The sequence below is a fragment of the Tamandua tetradactyla genome, chromosome 4 (assembly GCF_023851605.1).
Source record: "Tamandua tetradactyla isolate mTamTet1 chromosome 4, mTamTet1.pri, whole genome shotgun sequence".
Taxonomy (NCBI): domain Eukaryota; kingdom Metazoa; phylum Chordata; class Mammalia; order Pilosa; family Myrmecophagidae; genus Tamandua; species Tamandua tetradactyla.
In genome coordinates, this window is record NC_135330.1 from 113,301,043 (window position 1) to 113,328,544 (window position 27,502).

General features: G+C 40.7%; 1 protein-coding gene across 2 annotated transcripts; it reads right to left on the reverse strand.

The window, feature by feature from the left end:
- On the reverse strand, nucleotides 1-27,502 carry SLC25A30 (solute carrier family 25 member 30). Of its 2 annotated transcripts, none has more exons than XM_077158280.1 (10): nucleotides 27,390-27,502; nucleotides 17,112-17,234; nucleotides 14,365-14,512; nucleotides 12,829-12,923; nucleotides 10,718-10,803; nucleotides 8,772-8,867; nucleotides 7,846-7,970; nucleotides 5,298-5,436; nucleotides 3,988-4,068; nucleotides 1-1,633 (listed from the first exon to the last, which is right to left on the reverse strand). In XM_077158280.1, exons 2-10 carry the CDS (start codon nucleotides 17,173-17,175, stop codon nucleotides 1,592-1,594), a joined length of 876 nt encoding a protein of 291 aa, XP_077014395.1. In that variant the 5' UTR covers nucleotides 17,176-17,234; nucleotides 27,390-27,502; the 3' UTR covers nucleotides 1-1,591. The 2 variants fall into 2 exon arrangements, with proteins under 2 accessions (XP_077014395.1, XP_077014396.1); XM_077158281.1 differs by lacking the exon at nucleotides 27,390-27,502 and adding an exon at nucleotides 26,886-27,072.

Sequence of the window (27,502 nt, forward strand, 5' to 3'; positions counted from 1 at the left end):
GGTCAAAGGTGAGTAAAATGGCCTGAGCCTGAGAGAACTCTGCGTTCCTTCTATCCTGCCTCAGTGGGTCAGGATCCTCAAGGGCAGGCAGGCAAGGGGGCTGCTTGTGGCAGTGCTTGCCCTGAGCCCAGGTAAGATGTAGTTACTGTTAATTCTCAGAGGGAAGGACTGGAGACCCCCAAGCATATCTGTCCCCCATCCTATACTGTCTTCTACAGGTATAAAGTTCTGGGGCTCTGAGTCACCTGTAATTTTGAGAAGAAAAGGATAAAGACAAGAAAAGAGAGGGAGAGATTTCTCTTCATTATGTTCAGAAGCAAAGAATAAATGAAGATACCACACAGCCGTTATCAGAAACTCCACAAACAGATGCCAAAGAAACATAAGCATTTTCAATCGAGTTATTTCTCATCCCAACTCACTGGGAAGTCCAAGACAGGAAATGTTTTAACAAACAGGACACAAACTAAAGTGAAATTGGAAAAGCTGGAAAAATCAACGCTTCAATTCCGAGCAACATTTTGAAAAGCAGAACGTATTAAAAACTTCGGCTGGGTGCTTGCTTCAACAAGGCCTTTAATAAAGGGCTGTGCTCGTGATTACAGAGAGAACCCCATAAAAATACTGTCTTCTGTATCTAGATTGCGGAGGGAAATCCGGCTACATGGCAGAAGGATGTAAACACAGTGATCCTACAAGACCAGTGGCTACACACATCTTATAGAGAGGGTCGTGGCAGCTACTATTTCCTTCATCTGACCACCACTAGACGTTCTCATCCCCGTTTTACAGACTGGGAAATAGGAACAAGAAAGGCTAATAAAAGCGCCAAAAATCATAAAGTAAATTACTAACGTTACCTAAGAGAGAACCCAACCTGCCTGAAAACATCTCCCACCGACAGAGACGGTCCACACCCAAGTCCACACGTTCCACCACACTGAATTTAGATCTTCATACTTTGTAACAATTCCTCACGAAAGTCAAGTCTTCAACGGCTCACAAGTCACTTAGTGTAAGTGAAAGATCCTGCCAAAATAGAAAATCAAAAGCAGTGCAATATTCCAGGGATCTATTTCCTGCACTATTTATACCCGGGGTTGGGAAGTTCAGGTTCCACGTGTGACATTTCTTCAGCCACCAAGAAGCCCCCACCCTGGGCGACCAGAAACAGTGTTTCCCTCGTGACGTGTCACTCAACAGTTTCCAGGGGCTTCTTCCAGGCAGTCGGAGTCTCGGCTATGAGCTCAGTTGCACCAAGAGCTCCTCTCCCCTGAAGAGACAGTCCCGAGTTGGTTGCCAATTTTCCTTAGCAAGAAATGAGCATTTCATATGTCATCTTTATCTTTGCTGTCCAAGGGCACTTCAACAGGAAGGGCTCATGTTTGGTTGTTGCAGTTGACACCATTAAACACTCGGTGAAGAGCGTCTGATGCCAACACAACGATCTGAGCTCACCTAGTCTTCGCCTGTGGCTCACGCCTCAGCATCGCGAGGAGCCAAGCAGTGAAAAGCGATGAGAAACACAGGAAGCTTTGCCGATTCAGAAGGGAGCGTTTTCAGAGACATGTCTCGTACAGCCTGCCACTTGTCACAGATCCAACTTCTTCAGCTGCTCATAGGTCACAAAGAACTGTGGTTATCCGTTAAGGGTGACCAAGAAATGCCATCTGAACAACTCCAACACATAAAAACAGATGCACGGAGCACGCCCACGAACAGACGTGCTCTATGGTTAACTACCCCGAGAGATCTCCCCATCAGCCTTTGCAAGGTCAGCTCGGACCAGAATGATCACGGCTGAGATATATAAATCATCCAGCATCAGCTCCAAGAGCCTCTTCTATGATGACATCCACCGCGATTAGCTTTTGTGATACTGCTGCGGAGGGACGATTTTATGGAACAGTAGTTTTCTATGAGGGAGAATCTGGGGAAGCTCTACCTTCTGCAGGGTTTTCAGTGGGCAGACCTTCCTTGGGAAGGAAAAGCAGATGAAGCAAGGGGACGGTGAAAACCAACATTCCCTCCTTCACAATTCTGCTCTTCCTTATCCAACAAACCGCCACTCCTTTCCTGCCTCCCTTGTTGGCACAGAGGAACTAGTAGTGCTGAGCCACTAAATAATTCCAGAGCGAATTCCAGTTTATCCTAAGTACTCTCCTAAATCAGTTTTCTCCAACAGTGTTGCCAAACACATCCTTCCCCAGAGGTGGCTGGGGACAGGAAATCAATCTGAAATAGTAAATACTAAAAACTTAAAAAAAATCTTAAACACTAAAAAAGTAAAAATGAGATAAGTTGCACTGATATCATTACTTTTCAATAACTCCATTATTTAAAAAATCAACAATCACAGTATCTAACACACAGACTTTATATTTCCTAAAAAGGGCAATTCAACAGCCATTCCTTAGAATCAGAAACTCAAAAGCATAAAACTTACCTATAAATTATAACTAATAACATGACAGTTTATGAAAACAATATTATTTTAGTTATTCTTGAAAAAAAAAAAAATCTGTTGCAACAGAACTCCTAGGATGAGCTGGGACCTGGCATCATGGGACTGAGAAAGCCTTCTTGACCAAAAGGGGGAAGAGAGAAATGAGACAAAATAAAGATTCAGTGACTGAGAGATTTCAAACAGAGTCGAGAGGTTACTTTGGAGGTTATTTTTACACATCATATAGATATCCCTTTTTAGTTTATGGTATACTGGAATGCCTCAAGGGAAGTACCTGAAACTGTGGAGCCATGTTCCAGTAGCCTTGATTCTTGAAGATGATTGTATAACGATATAGCTTTTAAATGTGACCCTGTGACTGTGAAAACCTTGTGTCTGATGCTCCTTTTATCCAGGGTATGGACAGAAGAATAAAAAAATAAGAGCAAAAAATAAATAATAGGGGGAGGATAAAGGGTAAAAAACTGGGTAAATGGAAATACTAGCGGTCAGTGAGAAGGAGGGATAGGATATGAGATGCACGGTTGTTTTTTTTCTTTTTATTTCTTTTTCTGGAGTGATGCAAATGTTCTAAAAATGATCATCATGATGCATACACAACTATGTGATGATACTGTGAGCCACTGATTATACATTATGTATGGACTGTATGTGCATGAAGATTTCTCAATAAAAATACCAAAAAAAAAAGGAATTGGAGCCTGTGCCGGTTTGAAAGTATTAGGTACCCCAGAAAAGCCACGATTCAATCTTGTGGAGGCAGCCATTTATTTTAATCATGATTCAACAATGTAGGTTGGAAAGTTTGATTAGATTATTGATAGAGAGATGTGACACACCGAACTGTGGGTATGACATTTTGATTAGAGATCTGACCCCACCTATTCCAGATGGGTCTTGATTACTTTACTGGATTCCTTTAAACGAGAAACATTTTAGAGAAAGCCAGAAACAACAGAAGCCTCAGAGCCCATAGAAAGAGCAGATGTAGACGCTTGGAGAACAGCTGCTTCAGAGAACAGAGACTCAGATATTTGGAGATGCTTGAAGCCCAGCAGACATCGCCATGAGATGTTAAGCAAGCCAGAACCTGGAGAGAGCCCAGGGAAGCCAAGAGATGAAAACTAGCCCTAGAAAAGCAAAGTGAGGAACCCCACAGGAACAGAGGCTGAAAGAAACAGAGCCCAGGAGCAATGGGACCAGCAAATAACAGCCACGTGATTTCCCAGCTGACAGAGGGGTTCCTCACCCATTCGTCTTTCTTGAGTGAAGGTCACCTTTTGTTGGTGCCTTAGTTTGGACACTTTCACTTCCTTAAAACTGTAAACTTGTAACTTACTAAATTCTCCTTTTTAAAAGCCATTCCAGTTCTGGTATGTCACATTCCAACAGCTTGCAAACTAAAACAGAGCCCTAATAAAACTGAGTTGAAGTTGTAATACTCATCATTACCTGAACCAATAAATTCCCTTATGTTTATGTTTAAAAAAAAAAAAATCTATTGCAACAGAAAAGGATACGATGATATTCCAAGGACCAAGTCTCAACCAATTTGGCCAAAACCCTTTATACAGAGCAAAAAATCCTTCATTCTTCCATGTCTGTTAGAAGAAAAAAATATATTAACTTCCAATTTTATAATTACATCAAATGTGTTAAAAATTAGGGGCTGGACTAATCTATTTTTTTTTTTTAATTAAAATCCTGTTTGGAAGCACTGTCTGAAAAATCACTGCCCTCTGTTTCTTTGTTAAATTTTAAGTCTTTTGCATAAGCGGAAGACTAGGCTCCAGGCCAAGCAACCCCCCACAAAGCAAGCAAACAGCAGCAAATTCATAAGAAATTAGATTTGACTCCAACTAGGGTCTTTTGCTTCCATGCCATTTAGGTTTATAAACAGGATGGAAGCAACCGTGGCATATTATCATTTAGAGCATTGTTGCATAAAACTGTTGAACAAAAGAAAATGGTAGGCATCTCTGCTTCATTAAACAAATACCTGCAGTGTAAGATGCGACAGGTCTCTTGCCTCTAAGGGGAACCACAAAAGTGGTCCCTAACCTTGGGCTGCGGGCAATCTCGTGGGCAGAGGGTCACAGGCTCTCACCCATTCCTGAACAGTGGGCCCCACTACTGAAACCGAGAATTACGGTAAGATGGATGCATTCCTTTGAGAGAGATGTGAATGAAGGATATTCATTCTGGTTTGACTCAACAGGAAAGAGTCCTTTTGGAAGGAGACAGTGGTTCTATGATTACAGGGTCTATTTTCTCAGCCATCACAGCAAAGTGGAAGTAGAAGGAAAATGAACTTTCACTTAGATCTTGTATTTATGCAAGTCAACCCCAGGGTGACAAGAATTTTGTGTGGATTGTACATCTCAGGGCTTTAGAGAGCATCACTGGTCTTCCTTCTGGTGGTGGTGGTGGTTTATTGATTAACGGAGCCCACTAGGAACACTGGAGATCAAGTAAGTCTGCTCATTTTATAAAGTAAGTCTGCTCATTTTATAACAGCATCTCTTATTATTAGCAGGAATAGCAAACTATCGAAGGCTTTTTACATTCCAGGCTCTGCCCTAACCACTCTCTAGGTTCTCTTTACGATAACCCTATGATGTAAGTGCTATCATTGTCCCTCATTTCACTTACAGGGAAACTGAGGTAGAGGGAAAATAAGTCACTTGTCCAAAGTCAGACAAATGTAAGTGACAGATCAAAGCCTGTACTCTTAAGTCGTTACGGCCATTAGCCCTTTGGAAGGTGCCTGGGATACTAATGGACTATGAATGGAATTCATTCTGCTGCCAAGATGGACATTTCTTCTCACCTGTAACAAACACTCCAGGGTACCTGCGTAGCCAGGGCACCCGCCACCTGGAAGGACTCTCTGGTTCATCATCCGTGTTCTCACCACGTCCACAGGGTTTGAGGCCAGAGCTCCCGCCAGACCACAGGTGAAGCTTGAGCTATGGAGAGGACACCACGAGAGTACAATGTCCACTATCGAAGGCAAGATGTAAGCTCCTGCCTGGCTGTGCTAACATGCCATGTGGCGAGAGGAGACAGGCCAGCCTCGGAGAGCGGCACGGAATCCGCCCACACCAGCACCAACCTGACTACCTATAAATTCCAGCCACAAGCAGGAATGCCTCAGGGGAGTCCAGAAGGTCAAAGAATCATAGAAACCTGGAACGGACAGCTTCCATGGAGGAGCTATTCCATCTATTTACCTATATGGTAGACAACAGAGGCATTCGAGCCACATGATAACCATGTTGTACTTAGAGACCAGGGAAAAAAATTACTCAATGAAATGCCTAGCAGGGGTCTTAAGTTCTAGGACACTTGCAATCTCGCAAGACTATGTCCCACAGGCCACACTTGGTAGCGATTATCTCAGAACAGGCTTCCCTGACCTCAGGACTACGAACACTTTATCCTGGATACGTCTCGGTCGGGGACTGTCCTGTGTGCTGTAGGATGTCCAGTAACATCCCTGGCCTCTGCTCTCTGATGCCAGCAGCAGACCCGGTGGTTGTGACAATTACAATGGTTTCCCGACATTGTCAAATATCCCCTGGAGGGCAAAACTGCCCTCAGGGTTAAATAAACTGTGATATAGCCATACAACGTGATGATCTGTAGCTATTAAAAATAAATGATCCTAGAGTGAGCTGAGACTCAGCATCAAGGGATTGAGAAAACCTTCTTGACCAAAAGGGGGAAGAGTGAAATGAGACAAAGTGTCAATGGCTGAGAGATCCCAAACAGAGTTGAGAGGTTATCCTGGAGGTTATTCTTACACACTGAGTAGATATCACCTTGTTATTCAAGATGTAAGGGAGAGGCTGGAGGGAACTGCCTGAAAATGTAGAGCTGTGTTCCAGTAGCCATGTTTCTTGAGGAGGATTGAATAATGATATAGCTTTCACAATGTGACTGTGTGATTGTGAAAACCTTGTGTCTGATGCTCCTTTTATCTACCTTGTCAACAGATGAGGAGAACATATGGAATAAAAATAAATAATGGGGGAACAAATGTTAAAATAAATTTAGTTTGAAATGCTAGTGATCAGTGAAAGTGAGGGGCAAGGGGTATGGTAGGTATAATTTTTTTCTTTTCTTTCTATTTTCATTTTACTTCTTTTTCTATTGTCTTTTTATTTCTTTTTCTGAATGGATGCAAATGTTCTAAGAAATGATGAATATGCAACTAAGTGATGATACTGTGAATTACTGATTATCTATGCTAATTTTTATTTCATTTGTTAATTTAAAAAATTATTTATTAAAAATAATATTATTTATAAATAATATTATTTTTAATAAATAATAAATAAATTTTAAATAAATAAATAAATAAATAAATGCCAGAGACCGGGGTTCAATTCCCGGTACCACCAGCCCATGCAAAAAAAAAAAAAAAAAAATGAACAGGGGGTACAAAGGGGTAGTTCAGTGATAGAATTCTCACCTGCCATGCAGGAGACCCAGGTTTAATTCCTAGCCCATGCACTGCCCCCCACCCCCACCCCCCAAAAAAGCAAATAAGCAAACAAAACCAAACAAACAAAAACTCAACAAACAGGGTACTCACATGGAAAAAGAATGAAATGTGACCTCTGCTATACAGCATACAAAAAATAAAAAATAAAAATAAAATAAAATACACAAAGAAGATCTGCATGGAGTGATGTGGAAAAATGTTTGCAGTATATTAAATTTTAAAAGGCCAGCAAGAGAATGGAAAGCATGATCTTATTTGTGTAATAAAGCATACATACATAGTATACTTTTTTTTTGTATGCTGTATGGCAGGGTCACATTTCATTCTTTTTCCATGTGAGTATCCTCTTATAGCAGCACCATTTGTTGAATTTTTGTTGGGTTGGTTTTGTTTGTTTGTTTGTTTGGGAAGTGCATGGACTGGGAACCAAACCCAGGTCTCCCACATGGCTGGCAAGAATTCTACTACTGAACTACCCTTGCACCCCCCACATAGTATACTTTTATATAATCTTTGTATATGCATAGAAGATGCCCAGAAGATACATAGCCAACTGTTAAGGTTAATTTTGTGAAGGGTTAAGGACTTCTACTCTTCCCTGGTACACTTTCACACTGCAATTTTTCAAATATGAGGATATAATACTTTCATAACAAACTTCCTTTAAAATGTCTATAAACTTGGACTAAATTCCCACTAAAAACTCATGCATCCCGGGCAGTGGCTTAGCAGGCACAGTTTTCACCTGCCATGCCAGAGACCCAGGTTCGATTCCCAGCGCCTGCCCATGTTAAAAAAAAAAAAAAACCAAAAACCAAAAAACCTCATGCATCCCTAAAATATTAATTTTTAAAAGTAATAAACATACAGGAAGTGGGTATAAACCGTGTCTCCCATCAGGCCAGAGAGGATGAGATGCTTCTTAGTGATGTCATAGACAGGCAGCTCTACCCCAACCACGATGGCAGCCCTCTGGGCAGTCAAGGACACCCCCTGGGTAGAAACGGTCACAAAAGCAAGTTAGAGATTTAGTCACACTAGGTCTCCATAGAACAAGCCCCTTGCAAATTTCCAAAGGTTCAAATCCACCAACTTTTTGTTTTGTTTCCCTGCTGGTAGAGAGAAGTGTAGGTGACACAGTGCAAGAGACACAGGGCCACAAGCCAGACATTCCAAAGTCTAATTCTAATTCTCGCACCAGTTGATGACCTTGCGCAGACCTTGGCCAACACAAGTCACCTCTCAGGGCCTCTGGAATCCTTAAACTTATCCGGAGGGGACTGATTGTACCAAGAGGCATTTGTGTCATGTCTATGAGCTGACATATGAGTCCCTAGGATACAGAAAGGAGCACTCCATACCAGCCCCTGCTGATTAACACAGCCTGAAACCAGAGATCAAAATACTCAGTGGAACTGTAACCTAGAAACTTTTGCCATACAATAAAAACAAAACATCCCCAAGCCCGCCCATGCCAAAAAAAAAACAGGGCAAAAGCAAAACAAAACCAACCCACACATTTCTTAAAAACCCTCATCTTTCACAGAATTTCTTCTGTACCAATTATCCAAAATATACTTCCATCAGGATGTACAGCCCTTGCATTTCCATTTTACAGATAAGGAAATCAGGGAAGAAGGTATCTTCAAGGGCAGAATGTGTCACTCTTCCCTTCCCGCCACTCCCACATGCTATCTGCATTGAGATAAACTGAGGGAACTGGGAAAAATAATGTCGAAAGAGGAAGAAAGGTAAGAACAAAATAAGGCAGGCGGGCCTGTGTTTCCGGCTTACCTTCCACAGCCCTCTTGTTCCCTCCTGCTGGTAAATGTTGATGAAGTTACCCATCATTCCTCCCTGGATGTTGCTATTTTGTGCCTGCATCCGGATCTAGGGAAGATTTTCAACACCGGCATGAGAAGGAAACTAGCAGTTTTCTCACAAAACAGGCACCTCCGAAAACCATTCAATCTTTTGCTTAACAACCATTACCAAAAAAAAAAAAAAAATGTATTGCAAATGTAACTATGGTGCCAGTTTAAAACATCCTCAGCAGATTAAAAGCCTATAAAGATGAGTTCTTAGGAAGTGTGGAATCCCCAAAAAGCATCTGGCTGCAAGTACTGCCTTATCAACGTCAAAAAGAAATGAATATAGGGCAGGCCACAGTGGCTCAGCAGGCAGAGTTCTCGCCTGCCATGCCAGAGACCTGGGTTTGATTTCCAGTGCCTGCCCATGCAAAAAAAAAAAAAGAACAAAAAAGTCTTCCAAGAAGGAAGAAAAAGTGTGTATCTCCCTATAGGTTACTAAGTAGGAAAGAGACGAAATGATTCTAAACATTTCCTATAATTGAATAACTGTATCTGGTGTACTTGACAGCATTAAACATGTGCAAGTGTGGTACTTAAATGAGTTTCTCTGTGCCACTACTATTTCCAACCAGGAGCAACAAGGCATGCGGACGAGGTGGCCAGGGGCTGGCTGCGTGATGCCCCAGCACAGTTACACTTAAACTCACCAGAGAACTTCACAACGGCCATCCCGTCCCCGTGACTAAGACTCCAGCAGAAAAACAATGTTTGATGGAACGCTTTGTATTTTTAAGAATGAAAAAGGATTTCTCACTAAAAAGCCGGCATCTTATTTTTGTTTAGGGAGCAAAAGCATACCTACCTCTGACTTTCTAGAGGGAACAGACACTGCCATGTCAACGATGGAAGAACTCAAGATACAGGAATTACCTTTCCCTAAGCCCTGAGATTTATTTAAGAGATTAATAGGAGCGTCGAGAGTTTTCTGTAGTTCTCTCATATGCAAACAGAGGGTAAAATTATGACAAAATGGTGGCCTGTTTTTTTTTCCCATACACACTGCCCTTTCACCGTAGCACACGTGTAACTGCAGCGTACTTGTCACGCTGCATACAATTTTCAGGCATCTAAGGATCCCCTATTAAATTGGAAGCTTGCTGACGGCATGTCCCTGTCTTATGCATTTTTGTACTGCAAGCATCTACTCCACAACTGGTACAAAATAGATGCGTGGTGAATGCTTATTAAATAATGAAGAAAAAACAAAACATACCAAAAGGAGAAGTAAAGAGAGAAAGGAATACGCTGAGGGTTAAAAAAGTAACGTATACCTAATTTTTATTTCATTAAATTAGTTTTTTCCTTGCCTTATTCCAGAGAGGACTTAAGGATGCTGGAACCATAGGATTCCCAATAAAGCCCCCAGAGGCATTATATCTGATTGTAGTAAGCAAATATTTCCATTAGAGTCCCTGAAATAAAATTAACAGATAAGAAAATGTGTCCAGAAATAGTCAGTCGTGTTCACCCTAGACTTGTGTAAAGCCTGAAGCTCACCCTTTTATTTAAAAAATGTTTTATTTGTTTCAATTTTTTTTCAGTCCTTCTCCTGTTAATGAGCCAATAAAGGAAGAGAGATTTCTAATGGAAAAAGAAATTCAAAGGTGCCCAGGCCTAAAACGTCATTTTCTGCTTAAATAATTACCAAAACCTCACCTGCAAATTGAGCTCTAATTTGGAGCTTGCCTGTATCAGTGGGAAATCCACCTACCGGATATTTTAAAGTTAAAATCTTCAGGCACTTAGAGTACGAACACATTAACATACTACCCAGTGTAGGTTGTGGTAACAGATTTTTCATTATCTAAATATTGTTCTCAAAAAGAAACTGTGGAATGTGCCTATGAGACATAGGTAGGAGCTCCTTACTTTCAAAACATCAGTTGGATTGGCAATAGCTGAAGAGATGACTCCAGAGAGAATTCCACAGATGACATTTATCAGTAGGGTTTCATCTGTAAACAAAGGCACATCGTTATCCAAACTCTTTGAGATAAACAGACCTTCTCTTGAAGTCAAATCGACATGCCTCTTCACCTTAAGATGACAGAATCAAGTAATTTCAAAAGGATTAGAAATTTTGTCGACAAAAGGGATCCTGCTTAGCCAAATTCCTTGATATATAATAAGCAGCACGAATCATCAAGCAAAGTGAGTTAGTTACCATCTACCAATTCACTTTTGTGTGTTAATTCAGATCATCATAATTAAGATGTAGTATATCCACTGGGAAAATAAAAACGAAACAGGCCTGTGATATAACTGGGAGATTCCTTTGGCAGGAAAAGTTTTTGTTTTTTTAATAAATATTTCTTGTTGTTGTTAGAGAAATTGTAGGTTTATAGAAATATTGTGCACAAAATATATAAAACACAGAGTTGAAATGGGGGAAGTTTTAAAGCACATCATATATATTGCAAATTAAACAACCGCTTCCAAAACATCTTAGCTCCTCCTTTTCATCATTCTTTCCTAATAATGACTGGCACTTGTGCCATAATAAAAAGGGAGAAAAAGTCCTATGGATTAAAACAAAGTCACATGGCAGGTGAACTCTGCCCTCCCACGCTACATGTGACATGACTCCCAGGGGTGTAAATCTCCCTGGCAACATAGGACAGAACTCCCGGGATGAGCTGGGACCTGGTTTTATGGGATTGAGAAAACCTTCTTGACCAAAATGGGGAAGAGAGAGAAGAGACAAAGTTTCAATGGCTGATAGACTTCAAATAGAGTAGAGAGATTTTCCTGGAGGTTATTCATATGTATTATATAGATATCCCTCTTTAGCTTATGGTGTGTTTGAAGGGAAGTACCTGAAACTGAGCTGTGTTCCAGTAGCCTTGATTCTTGAAGACAACTGCATAAATACAGAGCTTTTACAATGTGACTGTGTGATTGTGAAAACCCTGTGTCTGATGCTCCACTTATCTAAGGTTTGGACAGATGAATAAAAAAAGGATAACAAATAAATACATAATGGGGGCTAAGGGCAAAATAAAGTGAGTAGATTGAAATACTAGGGGTCAATGAGAGGGAGGAGTAAAGGGTAAGGGATGTATGAGTTTTTTTCCGTTTTCCTGTTATTTCTTTTTCTGGTGTGATGCAAATGTTCTAAAAAATGATCCTGGTGATGAATACACAACTATGTGATGGCATTGTGAGCCACTGATTGTACACCATGTATGGACTGTGTGTGTGTAAAGATTTCTTAGTAAAAATATTTTGAAAAACTCAAAGACCCAACAATTCTTAATTCTAAGAAACATTCACTCCTTCTGGAAAACAGGTGATAATTCATATGATTTTAGAAATCTGTAAATTGGATAGAACACTCTAGGCATTTTGGAGATGTAGGACAACTAACTAAAATGGTTACAGAGATCATGCCTCTTAATTTCTACTCCCCTCAGGTTCCCTAAATCCGGCTGATAACTAACCAACTTCCTTTAAGCACAAGCCATTCAGATTTTATACCCCAAGTTCTTCCAATAGTAGCAAAGTCTCAAACAAGCTGAAAAAAAAATCGGATCCAAAAACCCTCCTGAATATTGACAGATGAGTAAAGAACAAATGTTAAAATAAATTTAGTAGATAGGAATATTAGTGATTAATGAAAGGGAGTGATAAGGGGTATAGAAAAAAAATAGGGGGAACAAAGGTTAAAATGTATTTGGGAAGATACAAATACTAGTGGTCAACGAGAGGAAGGGGTAAGGGGTATGGTATGTATGAGGATTTTCTTTTTTTTCTGGAGTGATGCAAATGGTCTAAAAAATGATCACGGTGATGAACATACTACTGTGTGATAGGTGATACTGGGATCCACTGACTGTACCCCATGTATGGAATGTTTTGTATGCTAAGAATGTTTGTGTTTGCATGTTGTTTTCGTTTGTCAATAAAACAAATAAATAAATAACCACCTGAAGCAAAAGCACAACAATCCACTTTCTGTCTGCGAGTTGCAGAAAGCTCACCTTCCAGCCGGTCCACGAACAATCGCTTCAAGCTCTGATACGTGCCGATCTTGATGGTGCCGTAGGAGGCCTGGCGTAGCATGGCAGGGGCAATTCTGCCAAACCGGTGCAGAGGGAGTAAAAAAATTCACACTCACTTCAAACCCTTGAGAAGACCCCCACGCAGAGACACCACCATGCACCTGCCCCCCACAATCAAACCCAACTCAGTGTCCTTAAGGTCAAAAGCCAAAAAAGATCCACTGGGTTCAGTTAAGTTTGTGCAAATTGGTTCTGTAAGTGAGCCATGAGCCCCTCATAGTTACTCTCTGTGCAAACAGAGTAACTGCCCATCCACATTAACTGCAAAGAGCTTTCCTTCCTCAATACAAAGCACCTGGTGAAACCTGGCTTCAGTCAAGCATGCCCAGAACATCTGCAATTTCTTCCCATGTTGCTCTTCATTTATTTAAACTGCCGGAGTGATTTCTGCTGCCCTGCAGGACCTCTAATGCATACAGGCATATCTCCCATCTGGTGCCTATTCTACACTGTTCATTAAATGCTGAATCAAAGAAGTGTAGTTCGCTGCAACCCTCAGCCATGGAGGCTACTGCATCATTTTCATTATGGCAAAAACCTTACTAAGTCCAAATGTTATAGGGAAAGGGCTATATTCACAGAGTGGAAAAACGGAATTATGAGGTGTTTTAAAACAAATGCAATTTTTCTATTATTTTCTGTTACTGAATGTAATAAAAATGTAGGTTGGCCAAGAATTTCACTATTTAGAAAATAAAGCTGAAATTAAAAGTGAAAGATCTAGAATGCTAACTGCTCTCTTTTATCATTTTCTTTATATAGTCCTAGGGAATTCTAAGTTTGTGTGTTGATTTGAAACTGTTACGTACCAGAGAAAAGCCATGCTTTTTAATGCTAATTCAATATTGAAGAGTGGGATCTTTTGCTTAGATTATTTCCATGGAGATGTGACCCACCCAGTTATGGGCATGACCTTCTGACTAGCTGGAGATGTGGCTCCACCCATTTAAAGTTTACCAGAGTCCTTATAGGGAAACATTTCGGAGCAAGCCAAGAGCCAATAGAGATGCAGACATCTGGAGATGTCTGGAAGGCTGACAGAGAGAGCAGACACCTAGACAAGGACGTTTGGAGATGCAGAGCCCAGCAGACGTTACTGTGTGTCTCCCCATGAGATGCTAAGCAAGCCAGAGCCCAGAGTTTTGCCCTGGAGAAGCTAAGGGAAGGCCCAGAGACGCTTAGAGAGGAAAACACTGGAATCAGAAGCTGAAAGCAACAGAACTAAGAACAAAGGTCAGCAGATATCCCATGTGACAGTGGAAACCCAGACACCATCTGATCCTTTCTTTGGAATGAAGGTATCTTTCTCTGGATGCCTTAGTCTGGACGTTTTTTAAGGTTTTAGAACTGTAAACTTGTAACTTAAGAAAGAACTTTTAAAAAGCCAACCCATTTCTATTATAGTGCATTCCAGCAGCATTAGCAAACTAAAATAGCATGCAAAGACCTACTCACCCCGAATACAATGCTCTCAGCCCTTCTTCTCTACCAATCCGCACTAATGCATGCAACATGCCTCGGTATCGGATTTCTCTGAACCTTGCATCATTTGCTTGGCCTTGAATCTGAAGACGAGTCTTGGTTAAATCAATTGGAAATGTGCCTGTAAATTTTAAAGAAAGAAATGTGTTGCTTAATAAAAAGAAGTTCCACAAAATAAAGGACAGATAGTGATGTATTACTGAGGAAACATTCAGATGATAAGATAAACTACGAAACAGAATTCAGAAATGGCAGACACTTTGCAATCTTTTCTCTACTTTTAAATTGTTTTTAGGGACCCAAAGATTAACAAAACCAAAAAATAAACTGCATAAGTATGCTTTCCTTTCTTTATTTATGCCCTTCCTTATTCTACATAGAATCTGAGGGAAGGTTACATTGCTATAGAAAGTATTGACAATGAGGTGATTTACATAAACAGGAAAATCCTTTAAAAAACAAGTTATTCCTACTTACATAAGTGGAGGCAAAAATTGGGGGCAAGAAGTAAGAAGTAAAATAGTTCATTGGCTCAGTGATTGTGCTGGTTTGAAAGGATATATGCCCCCTAGAAAAGTCATGTGTCATGGTCAGGTTCACGTGTCAACTTGGCCAACTTGTGGTACCTGTTTGTCTGGTTGGGCAAGTGCTGGCCTGTCTATTGCAATGAGGACATTTCATAGAATTAGATCATGAGCACATCAACTGCATCCACAGCTGATTCCATTTGTAATCAGCCAAAGGGGAGAATTCTTTGCATTGAGTGATGCTTAATCTATTCACTGGAATTCTTTTAAGGAGGATTCAGAAGAGACAGGCTCTATTCCTGCTTTGGCTGGCAAGCCTCTCCTGTGGAGTTCATCCAGACCCTCCATCGGAATCATCGGCTACACAGCTTGCACTGCAGATTTTGGACTCTGCATTCCTGCGGTCATGTGAGACACTTTTATAAATTTTATATTTGCAAGTGTTCTCTGTTGATTCTGTTTCTCTAGAGAACCCTAACTAATACAATGATTCTCATGTGTTTCTCACTTAGGATGGACTGATTTTATATTCTAAAATTAAACATAATAATGCCATAACATGGTGCCTAACAGACAGTCCACCCAAAGACCTAAAACCTTTTCCTAGACCCTAAACTTGAGTCCTTGTGTCACTGGGAAGCCCCCCAGCAAGGAAAACCATGTGTGGCCAACCCCAGCCAGGTTCCTGTGGATTCCCCAGGGTCAGCCTCTCCAGCCTGTCATAAGGCAGCAGCCACTGGGCCCTGGAAGAAAATCTAGTTTACAACACGGCACCTGCTACTCAGCAACTGCTCAATCAATATTTATTGAATGAGTGAGTCAAGAGAAGAATCAATAATCAGGTTCTGATGTGGAACCAACAAAGAGGAAGTCATAAATAGAACAGATATAATGTTCACAATCAGAAAGTATTTCTTAAGAATTACAGTCAATCTAACGTGACCCAAGCGTCTCAAAGCCTCTTTAATTGGTAAATGTTTTAACTGTGGCAAAGCGGGGAATCAGACAAGGGAAATGAGGGCATATACAACCCAGAAATGATCCATACATGTATGTGTTTGGTCAACTGATTCAACTTTCTCCCCACTAGACTCTAAACCCTAAAACTTCTAGTGAGTAGCCAAAATGACTTCCTAGTCTTAAAAGTGTACTGAGAGAGGAAAATTATTTTGAACTCTGAGATTACTGTTTAATAACCTCCCAATCTGTGCATGACTACACTGATACCAAATACCATATAGTAACCTTACATTTAAACACTGCGACATGCAGTAGGCAAAACCACTCAGGTGAAAAAGGTGGAAATATTAAGCTTTCACCTCTGGGGAATTCCCAACATTCTTGCAAGCATTAGGGATTGCCAAGTTGATGCGCCCTTATCTTGGGGCCTGCCCTTATGAAACTTACTCCTGCAAAGGAGACACTAGGCTATTCAGAATTATTCTTAAGAGTCACCCCCAGGGAACCTCTTTTGTTGCTCAGATGTGGTCTCTCTCTCTCTCTAAGCCAACTCTGAAGGTGAACTCACTGTCCTCCCCACTATGTGAGGCTTGACTCCCAGGGGTGTAAATCTCCCTAGCAACATGGGAGAGGACTCCCAGCGATGACCCTGGCCCTGGCATCATGGACCTGAGAAAGCCTTCTTAATCAAAGGGGGGAGAGGAAACAAAATAAAGTTTCAGTAGTGGAGAGAGTTAAGAGGTCATTCTGAAGTTTATTGCTATATAGTATATAGATATATCTTTTCCATTTATGGTGTTTCAGAGTAGCTAAAGGGAAGTACCTGAAACTGTTGAACTGTATTCCAGGAGCCTTGATTCCTAAACACGACTGTATAATTATATAGCTTTTATGGCATGACTGTGAAAAACTTGTGACTGGCACTTCCTTTATCCAGTATATGGATAAGAAAATTATCCAGATGAATAAGAAAATAAAAACAATTAAATAGATAAATAATCGGAGGGATGGGATGTTTTGGGTGTTCTTTCATTATTTTTATTTTATTTTTCTTTGGAATAAGAAAAATGTTCAAAAATCATTATAATGATGAATGTACAGGTATATAATGACACTGTGAACTACTGATTGTACACTTTGGATGATTACAGGGTATGTGAACATATATCAAAAAAATTGCATCAACAACAAAAAAACATGTGCTAAAGCCACACCGGTACCCAGGCCACTTACCGCATTCGGCCGTGATGGAGGCCAGTCCCCCGTACACAAACGGCTTCCAGTTGAGGGCCGACATTCTCACCAGCACCCTTTCTCTTCTGATTCAGGGAAGCATAGCCTCCAAGAGGGGTTTTCCTGGGCACAAGATAAAATGTTTCAAAGTTGTTAACTTCTGGCACAGGTCGTCCTTCTCTAAGCTCTTTCCTCCTGTTTCATCGGGAGACTGCTGTCAGGTGCTATCGGGGGGGAGACCCGCAGCATCAGTCCCCCCAGGAAACCACAGCCCCCCACTCCTCCACCTGGCAACAATTCCCAAAGGGCGTCTCGGCTTCACAAGGCAAAGCACCCTTACCTCCTCAATCCCAAATCAGCAATTACTAATCTCGCAGAGAAAAAAAAATAAAAAAGGAAATCCTTGCGCTGATAAGGTGGGAACTGCTGTCCCATATGTAGTAAGGAAATCTCTCTCTTTCTCTCATAAATACACACACACTCACTTTTTCAACTGTCTTAATTTTCACAGGCCTTAAGAAGTTATCCAATGTGGGGATACAGTGATACATGTGTAACTATCAGTGTGGGACGGTGAGTCTATTTCCTGAGTATAAAGATATTTTATCTTAAAAATATTTTGTTCACTCAATAATTTAGTTGGTCCTGGAGGACAGACTTTATACCCCCTTGGAAAAGGCTGCCAACCAGTGTCAAAGGTAAACCAAGTACTTAAGAGTCACCACAATGTATCTCTAGTTCTCAGCTCTCTTCTCTTACTCAGATTCCTCCCTGAGAGGCAGTCTTGATGTAAAGGACAGAGGCAGATTCTAGGTGGAATAAGCTACTTCCTTCCTAGGGAAGTCCCCGTCTGCCTCAGCTTTTTCATTCATCAGCATCATCAGCACAGCAGCCAATGCAACCCATTACTCCCCGAGCTAAATGACATCTGTGGTGCGGGTTAAATATTATATATTTTTAAAGCTAGCACCAAAAAGGACATTCAGCAAACACTGCCCCCCACCCCTGTTTCTCTTAACAGGCCTCGCTGACTATGACATACCCACACACCTGCCCCAGCCCAGGTCCACGTTCGTGAGATGTTCTCTGATGGCAGGTGATTCAGGTTGCTAAACGTTGGCCTTGTGGCCATGAACAGAAGAATTGTTCTTAAACAATTATTAAAATAAATAAATAAAATTAATCGCACAAATCAAGTCCCTTTTGTGTATGTACTATCAGCGGAAACTACTGTTGATTTAAGGTGAGCTTTCTGATTTATGACGGTCCTTACTGGCAAGCGCTATGCCCCATGCTTTGATTGTGCACGTGTGCAGGAATTTCACAAGGACACGTTTCCCAGGAGAGGTCTATACAAGCCACTAAGTTCTCAAAACTTAGTGGCCAAGGAACTCCCTTAAGCTAAAAGGAAATACAAGGCCCCAAAGATGACATGGAATAAAGCTACCATTAGCTATGCCTTGTTTATAGATATTTACCAAATATCAAAGTGGTTACAAATAAATGTGGTAGAAAGCTCCCCAAACACGGTCTTTGAAGATGACCTTCTGGTTTTTTTTTTGCATGGGCAGGCACCAGGAATCAAACCTGGGTCTCCGGCACAGCAGGCGAGAACTCTGCCACTGAGCCAGCCACCATGGCCCACTCTAGATGATCATTTTATGGAGTCAGTACTGAAGAACAAGCTCCTCTCCATATACACATGCAAAAAAAAATCCTCTTATCTCCCCATCATCCTTGAAAACATATAATAACACCTCTACTCAACTAAACCTCAGCCTTACTAAATTTATAACTAATAATTAACACAGTAAGTTATAATTTGCAAGAACACATTCATAACCAGTGCAATAATTTATTTACTGCACAGTAGTACCTTCCCCAACCCACGCTTGGATTTTGCGGGTGGCAAGTTAAAAAGCAAAACCAGTAACTACATAACAGCAGCATCTGTAGGTACTATGATTTACCATTACAAGTGCTCTGTATAAACGACTGCACTATATTCCCCGCCAACAAGTTTGAGGTAGGAGGCCAGAAATTGCCATTTCCACAAACAGACTAGGCTTCCCAGCCTCAGCAAGGCCCTTGCCCAAGGCCACAGAGCCCATGGGGCACAACTGGGCCTCCAGCCTCAAGTGTTCCAACTACAAGTGTAATGTTCTTTCTGCTACAACCTGAGGCTGCACTAAAGGAGATGATCCACGTTTTTTAAAACAGAGAACTCACCAGCGGGTTGCAACGAATTAAGATCTACTAGTTTTAATTAAGGAGGAAATATTAAGTGGCATCAGAATGGTATTGCTCATAAGATGCATCTTATAAACAATCAAAATGTGTTTATTAAAGAGAAAAATCTCAAGACCAAAAATACAATATTTAGATGGTAGGTAGTGAGCCTAAACAGCAATAATTTTTTTTTGCAACACATAGGATACAAAAATGGTGCTCATGATTCTTATTTTGGGGGTGCGATACTATACAGGTAGCTAGCATCTGTGCTGGAAGACAGAATTCTTTGTAAACTGGTAGCAGAGCTTCTTGAAAAAGTATAGGCACAGAGCTGCACCCTCTGAATGAGAATCTCCTGGTCTCAGCTAAGTATCTCAGTGTTTGCCTGGGAATCAGTGGCTAACACTGGCCAATTCATGCACCAGAATCCTGCACTACCATTCAAATTCCCATTTTAAGTAGTTAATTCTGGATGCCATTATAGTTGATTTGTTTTCTTTCTTTTTTTTTTTTTTTTTTTTGTATGCTGTATAGCCAGGATCATATTTCATTCTTTTTCCATGTGTGTATCCCATTATTGCTGCATCATTTGTTGAATTTTCTGTTTGTCTGTTTGCTTTTGTTTGTTTGTTGGGAAGTGCATGGGCCGGGAATTGAACCCACGCCTCCTGCATGGCAGGCGAGAATTCCAACACTGAACTACCCTTGCACCCCCAATTCTTCTTTTTATTCATCTTATTTAGTAGTGATTTTTTCTTATAATGTATATTAGAAACATACACAAATACATATAAAAGATAGCCTTCAGGATCTCAGTGAAAAATTATGGGAAATGAAACTATAAGTGACTTTTTAATTAAAAAAACAATGCAAAACATTTTTAAAGATCATATGGACCTATGACTTAAGTGGTCTCACAGGTTAACTTACTGGACTCCAGCCAATTTACAAAGACTGAAAAGTATTTTAGGCTTTGGTATGGTTTTGGACACACAATGTATGAAGATATAATTTGTAAAAAGTACAACAAAAAGGTGGAGGGACAGAGAGGTATAAAAACACTGTACATATGTGCTACTGAAGTTAAGTTGGTATCAAACATGATTGTTATAGATTTAGGATGTTAAATTTAAGCCCCATGGTAATCACAAAGTATGTGAAAAATATAGACAGAAAGAAATAAGAAGGGAACCAAAATGGTACAATAAAAAAATCAAATACATATGAAAGCAGGGACTAACAGAAATTGAGGATAAATAAAAAAGGTGTAAGATTTGCAAAGACCAAATAGCAAAATGGCATAAGTCCTACATCATCAGTCGTTACTTTAAACGTAAATGGATTAAACTCTCCAGTCAAAAGGCAGAGATTGACAGAATTAATGAAATGCTGTTCACAAAAGACTCATCTTAAATTCAGAAGACACAAGTAGGTTGAAAGTGAAAGGGTGGAAAAAAATATATATCATGCAAATAATTAAAAGAGAGCTGTGATAGCTATATTAATAATAGAGAAAACAGACTTTAGGCAAAAAAACTATTAAGAGATAAAAAAATGTTACCATATACTGATAAATGAGTCAATTCAATAAGATGTAACAATTATAAATACACATGCACCTAACAGCAGAGCCCCAAAATATATGAAGCAAATATTGAAGGATTTGAAGAAATAGATGGTTCTACATTTAGAGGCGACTTCAATACAGCCTTTTCAATAATGAATAGAACATCTAGACAAAAGTCCAATAAGAAAATAGAAGACTTGAACAATACTACAAATCAACTAGACCTAACAAACATATACAGAAGATTTCACCCACAGCAGCAGAATATACATTCTCCTCTAGGGCACACGGGTCATTCTTCAGGATAGACCTATATATTAGATCATAACACAAGTCTCAATAAATTTAAAAATATTGATTCGTACAATGCATCTGTCCAAACACAATGGAATTAAGGTAGAAACAGTGTTATGGTCAGGTTCATGTGTCAACTTGGCCAGGTGGGATAGTACCTGTTTGTCTGTCTGGGCAAGTGTTGGCCTGTCTTTTGCTATGAGGACATTTCATAGAATTAAACCATGATCAAGACACCGACATCCACAGCTGATTCCATTTGTAATCAGCCAAGGGGCGTGTCTTCTGCAATGAATGATGCTTAATCTAATCACCAGAAGCCTTTTTAAGGAGGATTCAGAAGAGACAGGTTCTCTTCCTGCTTCAGCCGGCAAGCCTCACCTGAGGAGTTCGTCCAGACCCTCCATTGGAATTGTCAGCTTCACAGCCTGCCCTACAGATTTTGGACTCTACGTTCCCATGGTTATGTGAGACACTTTTATAAATTTTATATTAATGAATATTTCCTGTTGATTCTGTTTCTCTAAAGGACCCTAACTAATACAAACAACAACAGAGGGAAAACTGAAAAATTCACAAAGTGTGGAAATTAAACAACACACCCTTAAACTAATGGGCCAAAGAAGAAATTACAAGAGAAATTAGGAAATATTTTGAAACAAATGAAAATAAAAAACACAATATATTACAACTTCTGGATGCAGCAAAGACGGTGCTGAGAGGGAAATTTATAGTTCTAAATGCTTACATTAAAAAGAGGAAAAATCCCATATCAGAGACCCAACCTCCCAACTGGAGAGCTAGAAAAAGATAAGCAAATTACACTCAAAATGAGTAGAAGGAAGGAAATAAAGATTAGAGTGGAGATCAATGAAATAGAGAATTAAAAAAAAACAATAGCGAGAATCAACAATATCAAAAGTTGGTGCTTCTGAAAAGATCAATAAACTCGACAACCTTTACCTAAACAGACAAAGAAAAGGGAGAACACAAATAACTAAATTCAGAAATGAAATGGGGAACATTACTGTTGACCCACAGAAAGGAAAAGGATTATAAAAGGATATTATGAACAACTGTATGTTAGCATATCTAGAAGAAATGGACAAATCCCTAGAAATACACAAACTACCTACCTTGATTCAAGAAGAAAGAGAAGTTCTCAACAATAACAATCACAAATAAAAAGACTGAATCAGTCATCAAAAACCACCCCACGAAGAAAAGTCCAGGACCAGATCACTTCACCTGTGAATTTTACCAAACACTCCAAGAAGAAAAAAACCAACACCACATCCAAACTCATCCTAAAAATTGAAGAGGAAACACTCCTTAGCTCCATTCTATGAAGCCAACATCACCCTATTACTAAAGTAAAATAAAGATATTACAAGAAGATAAGAGTACAGCCAATATCCCTTATGAGAATAGATGCAAAAGTCCTCAAAAGAATACTAACAAACTGAATCCAACAGCACCTTAAAAGAATTATACAACATGGTCAAGTAGAATTTATCCCATGTATGCAAGGGTGTTTCAACATATAAAATCAATTAATGTAATATACCACATTAATAGAATGAAGGGGAAAAAATCATGATAATCTCAACTGACAAAGAAAAGGCATCTCATAAAACCAAGCATCACTTTTTGATAAAAACACTCAAAAATTAGGAATACAAGGAATTTCCTCATCATGAAAAAGGGCATGTGCTGGTTGGAAAGGATATACGTACCCTAAAAAAGCCATGTTTTAATCCTAATTCCATTTTGCAAAGGCAACCGTTTCTTCTAATCCCTATTCAGTACTGTATGTTTGAAATTGCAATTAAATCATCTCCCTACAGATGTGACTCAATCAAGAGTGGCTGTTTAGCTGGATTAAGTGACAACATGTCTCCACCCATTTGGGTGGGTCTTGATTGGTTTACTGGAATCCTATAAAAGAGGAAACATTTTGGAGAATGAGGGATTCTGAGAGAGCAGAACAACACAGCCACAAGAAGCAGAGTCCACCAGCCAGTGACCTTTGGTGATGAAGAAGGAAAACGTCTCCTGGGGAGCATCATGAAACAGGAAGTCAGGAGAGGAAGGTAGCAGATGATACCATGTTCGCCATGTGCCCTTCCAGATGGAAGAGAAACCCTGACCGTGTTCACCATGTGCCTTTCCAGATGAGAGAGAAACTCTGACTGTGTTCACAATGTGCCCCTCTCACTTGAGAGAGAAACCCTGAACTTTATCAGCTTTCTTGAACCAAGGTATCGTTCCCTGGATGCCTTTGATTGGACATTTCTATAGACTTGCTTTAATTGGAACATTTTTTCGGCCTTAGAACTGTAAACTAGCAACTTATTAAATTCCCCTTTTAAAAGCCATTCCATCCCTGGTATATTGCATTCCGGCAGCTAGCAAACTAGAACAGAGGCATCTTCAGGACCTCGTGTTAGGCAATGGTTTCTTAGACTTTACAACAAAAGCATGAGCAACAAATGAAAAAAACAGAGAAATGGGACATCATCATGAAAGCAAAAAGAACCTATGGAGTGCAAGAAAATACGTAGAGGGCGGGCCATGGTGGCTCAGCAGGCAAGAATGCTTGCCTGCCATGCCAGAGGACCTGGGTTCAATTCCCGGTGCCTGCCCATGTTAAAAAAAAAAAAGAAGAAGAAAATATGTAGAAACCACACATTCAATTAGGTTTAATATCTAGAAGATATGAAGAAGTCCTACAACTCAACAATAAAAAGACAAACAGCTCAATAACAACAACAACAGAAAAATGGGCAAAAGACTTGAAAAGACATTTCTCCAACGAAGATATATAAATGGCCAAAAAGCACATGAAAAGATATTCAACATTATTAGTCATTAGGGAAATGCAAATCAAAACCACGAGATAAGAATTTTAAATTCACTAGAATGACTACTATCAACAAATCAGAAAACAACAAGCATTGGAAGCGGCTGTGGAGAAATAGGAACATTCATTGCTGATGGGAATGTAAAACGGCGCAGCTGCTGTGGTAGACAGTTTGGTGGTTACTCAGAAAACTAACTGTAGAATTACCATGTGTCCTGCCATCCTGCAACTAAGTATATATACCCAAGACTCGAAAGCAGGGACTTGAACAGATATTTGCACACTGATGTTTATAGCGGCATTACTCACAACTGCCAAAGGTGGAAGCAACCCAAGTATCATCAGTACATGAACAGATAAACAAAATGTGTATATACATACAATGGAATATTATTCAGCAGTAAGAAGAAATGAAGTCCTGACGCATCTGACAACATGGATGAACTTTGAGGACATTATATTGTGTGAAATAAGCCAGACACAAAAGGGCAAATATTCTATGATCTCACTGATACGAAATAACTAGAATATGCAAATTCATAGCCAGAAACTAGAATATAGGCTACCTGTGGCCAGAATGGGGATAGGGAGGGGGGAGATAATGTTTAATAGGTACAGAGTTTCTGTTGGGGTGATGGAAAAGCTTTGATAATGGATGGTGGTGATGGTGGCACATAGTGAATGTAATTAAGAGCACAGAATTGTATATTTGAATGTGGTAAAAATGGGAAATTTTAGGTTGCATATAAATAGAATAATTTTTTTAAAAAAACCTTAAGATTGTACAACATAAATGGTCAACCCCAATGTAAACTATGGGCTATAGTTAATAGGTTAATTATAATAATATTCCTCCAACAACGTAGCAAAAGTACCACACTAACACAAGCAAGGCATTAATAACAGAGCGGGGTAGGGACTGGGGTTATATGGGAACTTTGTATTTTCTGACTTTCTGTAAACCTATGTCTCTAACAAAATACCTGTAATATTTATTTATTTTAAAAAATAAAAATCGTGAAAGTGCCTCTTCATGGTTTGGGATCCCATACCTTTAGTCCTCAATTCACATATATTGTCAGAATAAACTTATCTTCCACAAATTAGTGGCCACTTCTATATCAGCATTCCAGGTTAGACTGTTAAGAAAGTACTTTCACTACTCAACTACAATATTTAAAAGTTACGCATAAGCAGGTGATACATTTGGTTTCTTTTCCTTTCCGAATGCTAGCACTCGATCCCCTAAACAGTTAAGAGTAACTGGGCCTTCTCCCAGTTAATATTTGCCAAGTAAAAGAAAGGATCACTTGACTTAAAGGTAAGAGCCAAAGGGCCTCAGTAGCTGATTAAACATCCAAAGATTCTATCTAAGACCACGTGCTAGTAAACTGCACTGTCCAGAATCTCTGGGACAGGGCTTTGGTCAAATTGTGCTAAAATCTGTGTTCAGTAAACAAAACCATGTCTGTGTGTTTGAGCAATCTTTGGAGGAATTCTCCACAGACATACCTTAACTTCCTAGCACAATTAAAAAAAAAATTCCAACTCTTACGGGCACTAAAGTGGATTTGGCTGCACCCAGGCCAACAGTCAGGGAGACTGATGTCAGTGTCCTCAGAGCTAAACAGTGTTTGAGCAGAACCAGGGAAAGGATCACAGCAATTCCAGAAGCCAAGTGGCAGACATAGAAGGGGCTATCCCCTCTCCCTAGGATCTCCCATTAGGCCACGCCCAATGGCCACCTCTCTTGACTGTCCTGTGAACAGGACACCAATGACCGCTGTCACTTACTGAATGCCTGATACCAAGCACTGTTGTAAATTTCCCACATTGGGGATTTTATTTAATCCTCACACCTTTTTGAAATCCCTATTGTTATCCACTTTTCTGAGTAAACGCAGCCCCAGAGAAGCAAAGTGATTTTCCCAAAGTCACACAGCTATGGTATTCAAACCAACGTCTCTCTGAAGGAACACAGGGTCATTCCTCTAAACAGAAACCTCCTCTTCCAAATGCTGCTAAAAATACTGGCGGGTGGTAGGGTGAAGAATTCTGCACATTCAGAATAAATGCAGGGTTATCCTGCAGGAAAATACAAAACTTTCTATTTAAAACAAAACACAACACACAAGCAAAATCTTCTGAATGGAAATATCTATCATATTGAAAAATCCCAAGGAGTCTCCCTTTACTTAAGGGATGTGTTAAATTACATGCCCTCTCCACTACAACTTCTCTAATCCGGTTACTTAGCATTTATTTTCTCCTTAACTCCTTTGCACAGAAGCAGAAGGAGGTAATTAAATATTACACTTGCTGCTGGACTTCTGAAAGCTTCCCTTATATTATTAATGCTGGCTAACTCCTTCGATTTTACCCTTTACATGGCCATCTTAAACAGTAACCACGTCGTCAAACTTTTGCGCTCTTCTAAATCCTTGTTCCCCGGAGAACGGCCCTTTCATGGAGTTTTCCTCTTTCCTAATTCACTTTAAAGACACAGAACAAAAAATTTTGGCTCATCACAGACTTATAAATTGTGGGATTTTGAAGGCATCTTACAAATCCTACGTAGATCAACGCCCTCATTTTACGTGAATTAACCGCGTCCCACTGTCACGAAGCTTGGCAGCTGCAAAGTCAAGCGCAGAATCTGCGCCTTTCAACTTTTCCCAACCCTTGAGCGTGAGTGGCAGTTCTGCAGGAGGCACCGCTTCTGCTCTGCTTGCGCAGGAACAATAACGCCGACATTGCAACTTCATCTGCTTTACATGAAACCACTTAGAACTAGAAAGGCCTTAAAAGCCAGACCTACATTAACTTCCTTTCGGCCCGTCCTTGCAAATGTGAGCCAACCACGCGTGTTCCACAAGTCTCCTCTCCCGGCGTGGGAAGCTGGCCGGTGCTCAGGCTGCACGCTTTAAACGACCCAGAGACTGGGAAGCGAGGCGGGGGCAAGAGAAACACGCGGGGCCGAGCAAGGGCGCCCACGCCCAGCTACCGGCACGAAATGACATTTTAATAGCAATCACTCCATTCCCATCCTCGAGGACAGGCGAGAACGCGCGCCTGCACAGGCAGGCCTGACCGAAAGCGACATCCCGGGGAGTGGGGCCCTTCCCGGAGCGCGCGACCCCGCGACGCTCGCAGCCCCCCGGGCCTCCGCGTGCAGCGCGGGAGCGCCCCCCGCTGCAGGGCGGTGAGTCCCGCGAGCACCCCTGATCCCGGGAGCTGTGGGAGGGGGGTGGGGCGGGCCGGAGGAGGGGCGACCCGAAGCAGGCGCGGCGCGGCCCGGCCCGGCCGGGTTCGAGGCACTTACCCGGCGGCGGCGGCTCCGCGGCTCCACCTACCCTGGCTCCTGTATGGCAGGGGCCGGCAGCCTCGCAGGAGGTGGAGAGAAGGCCGCACAGCTCCCGGGGTGGCCCAAGAGCC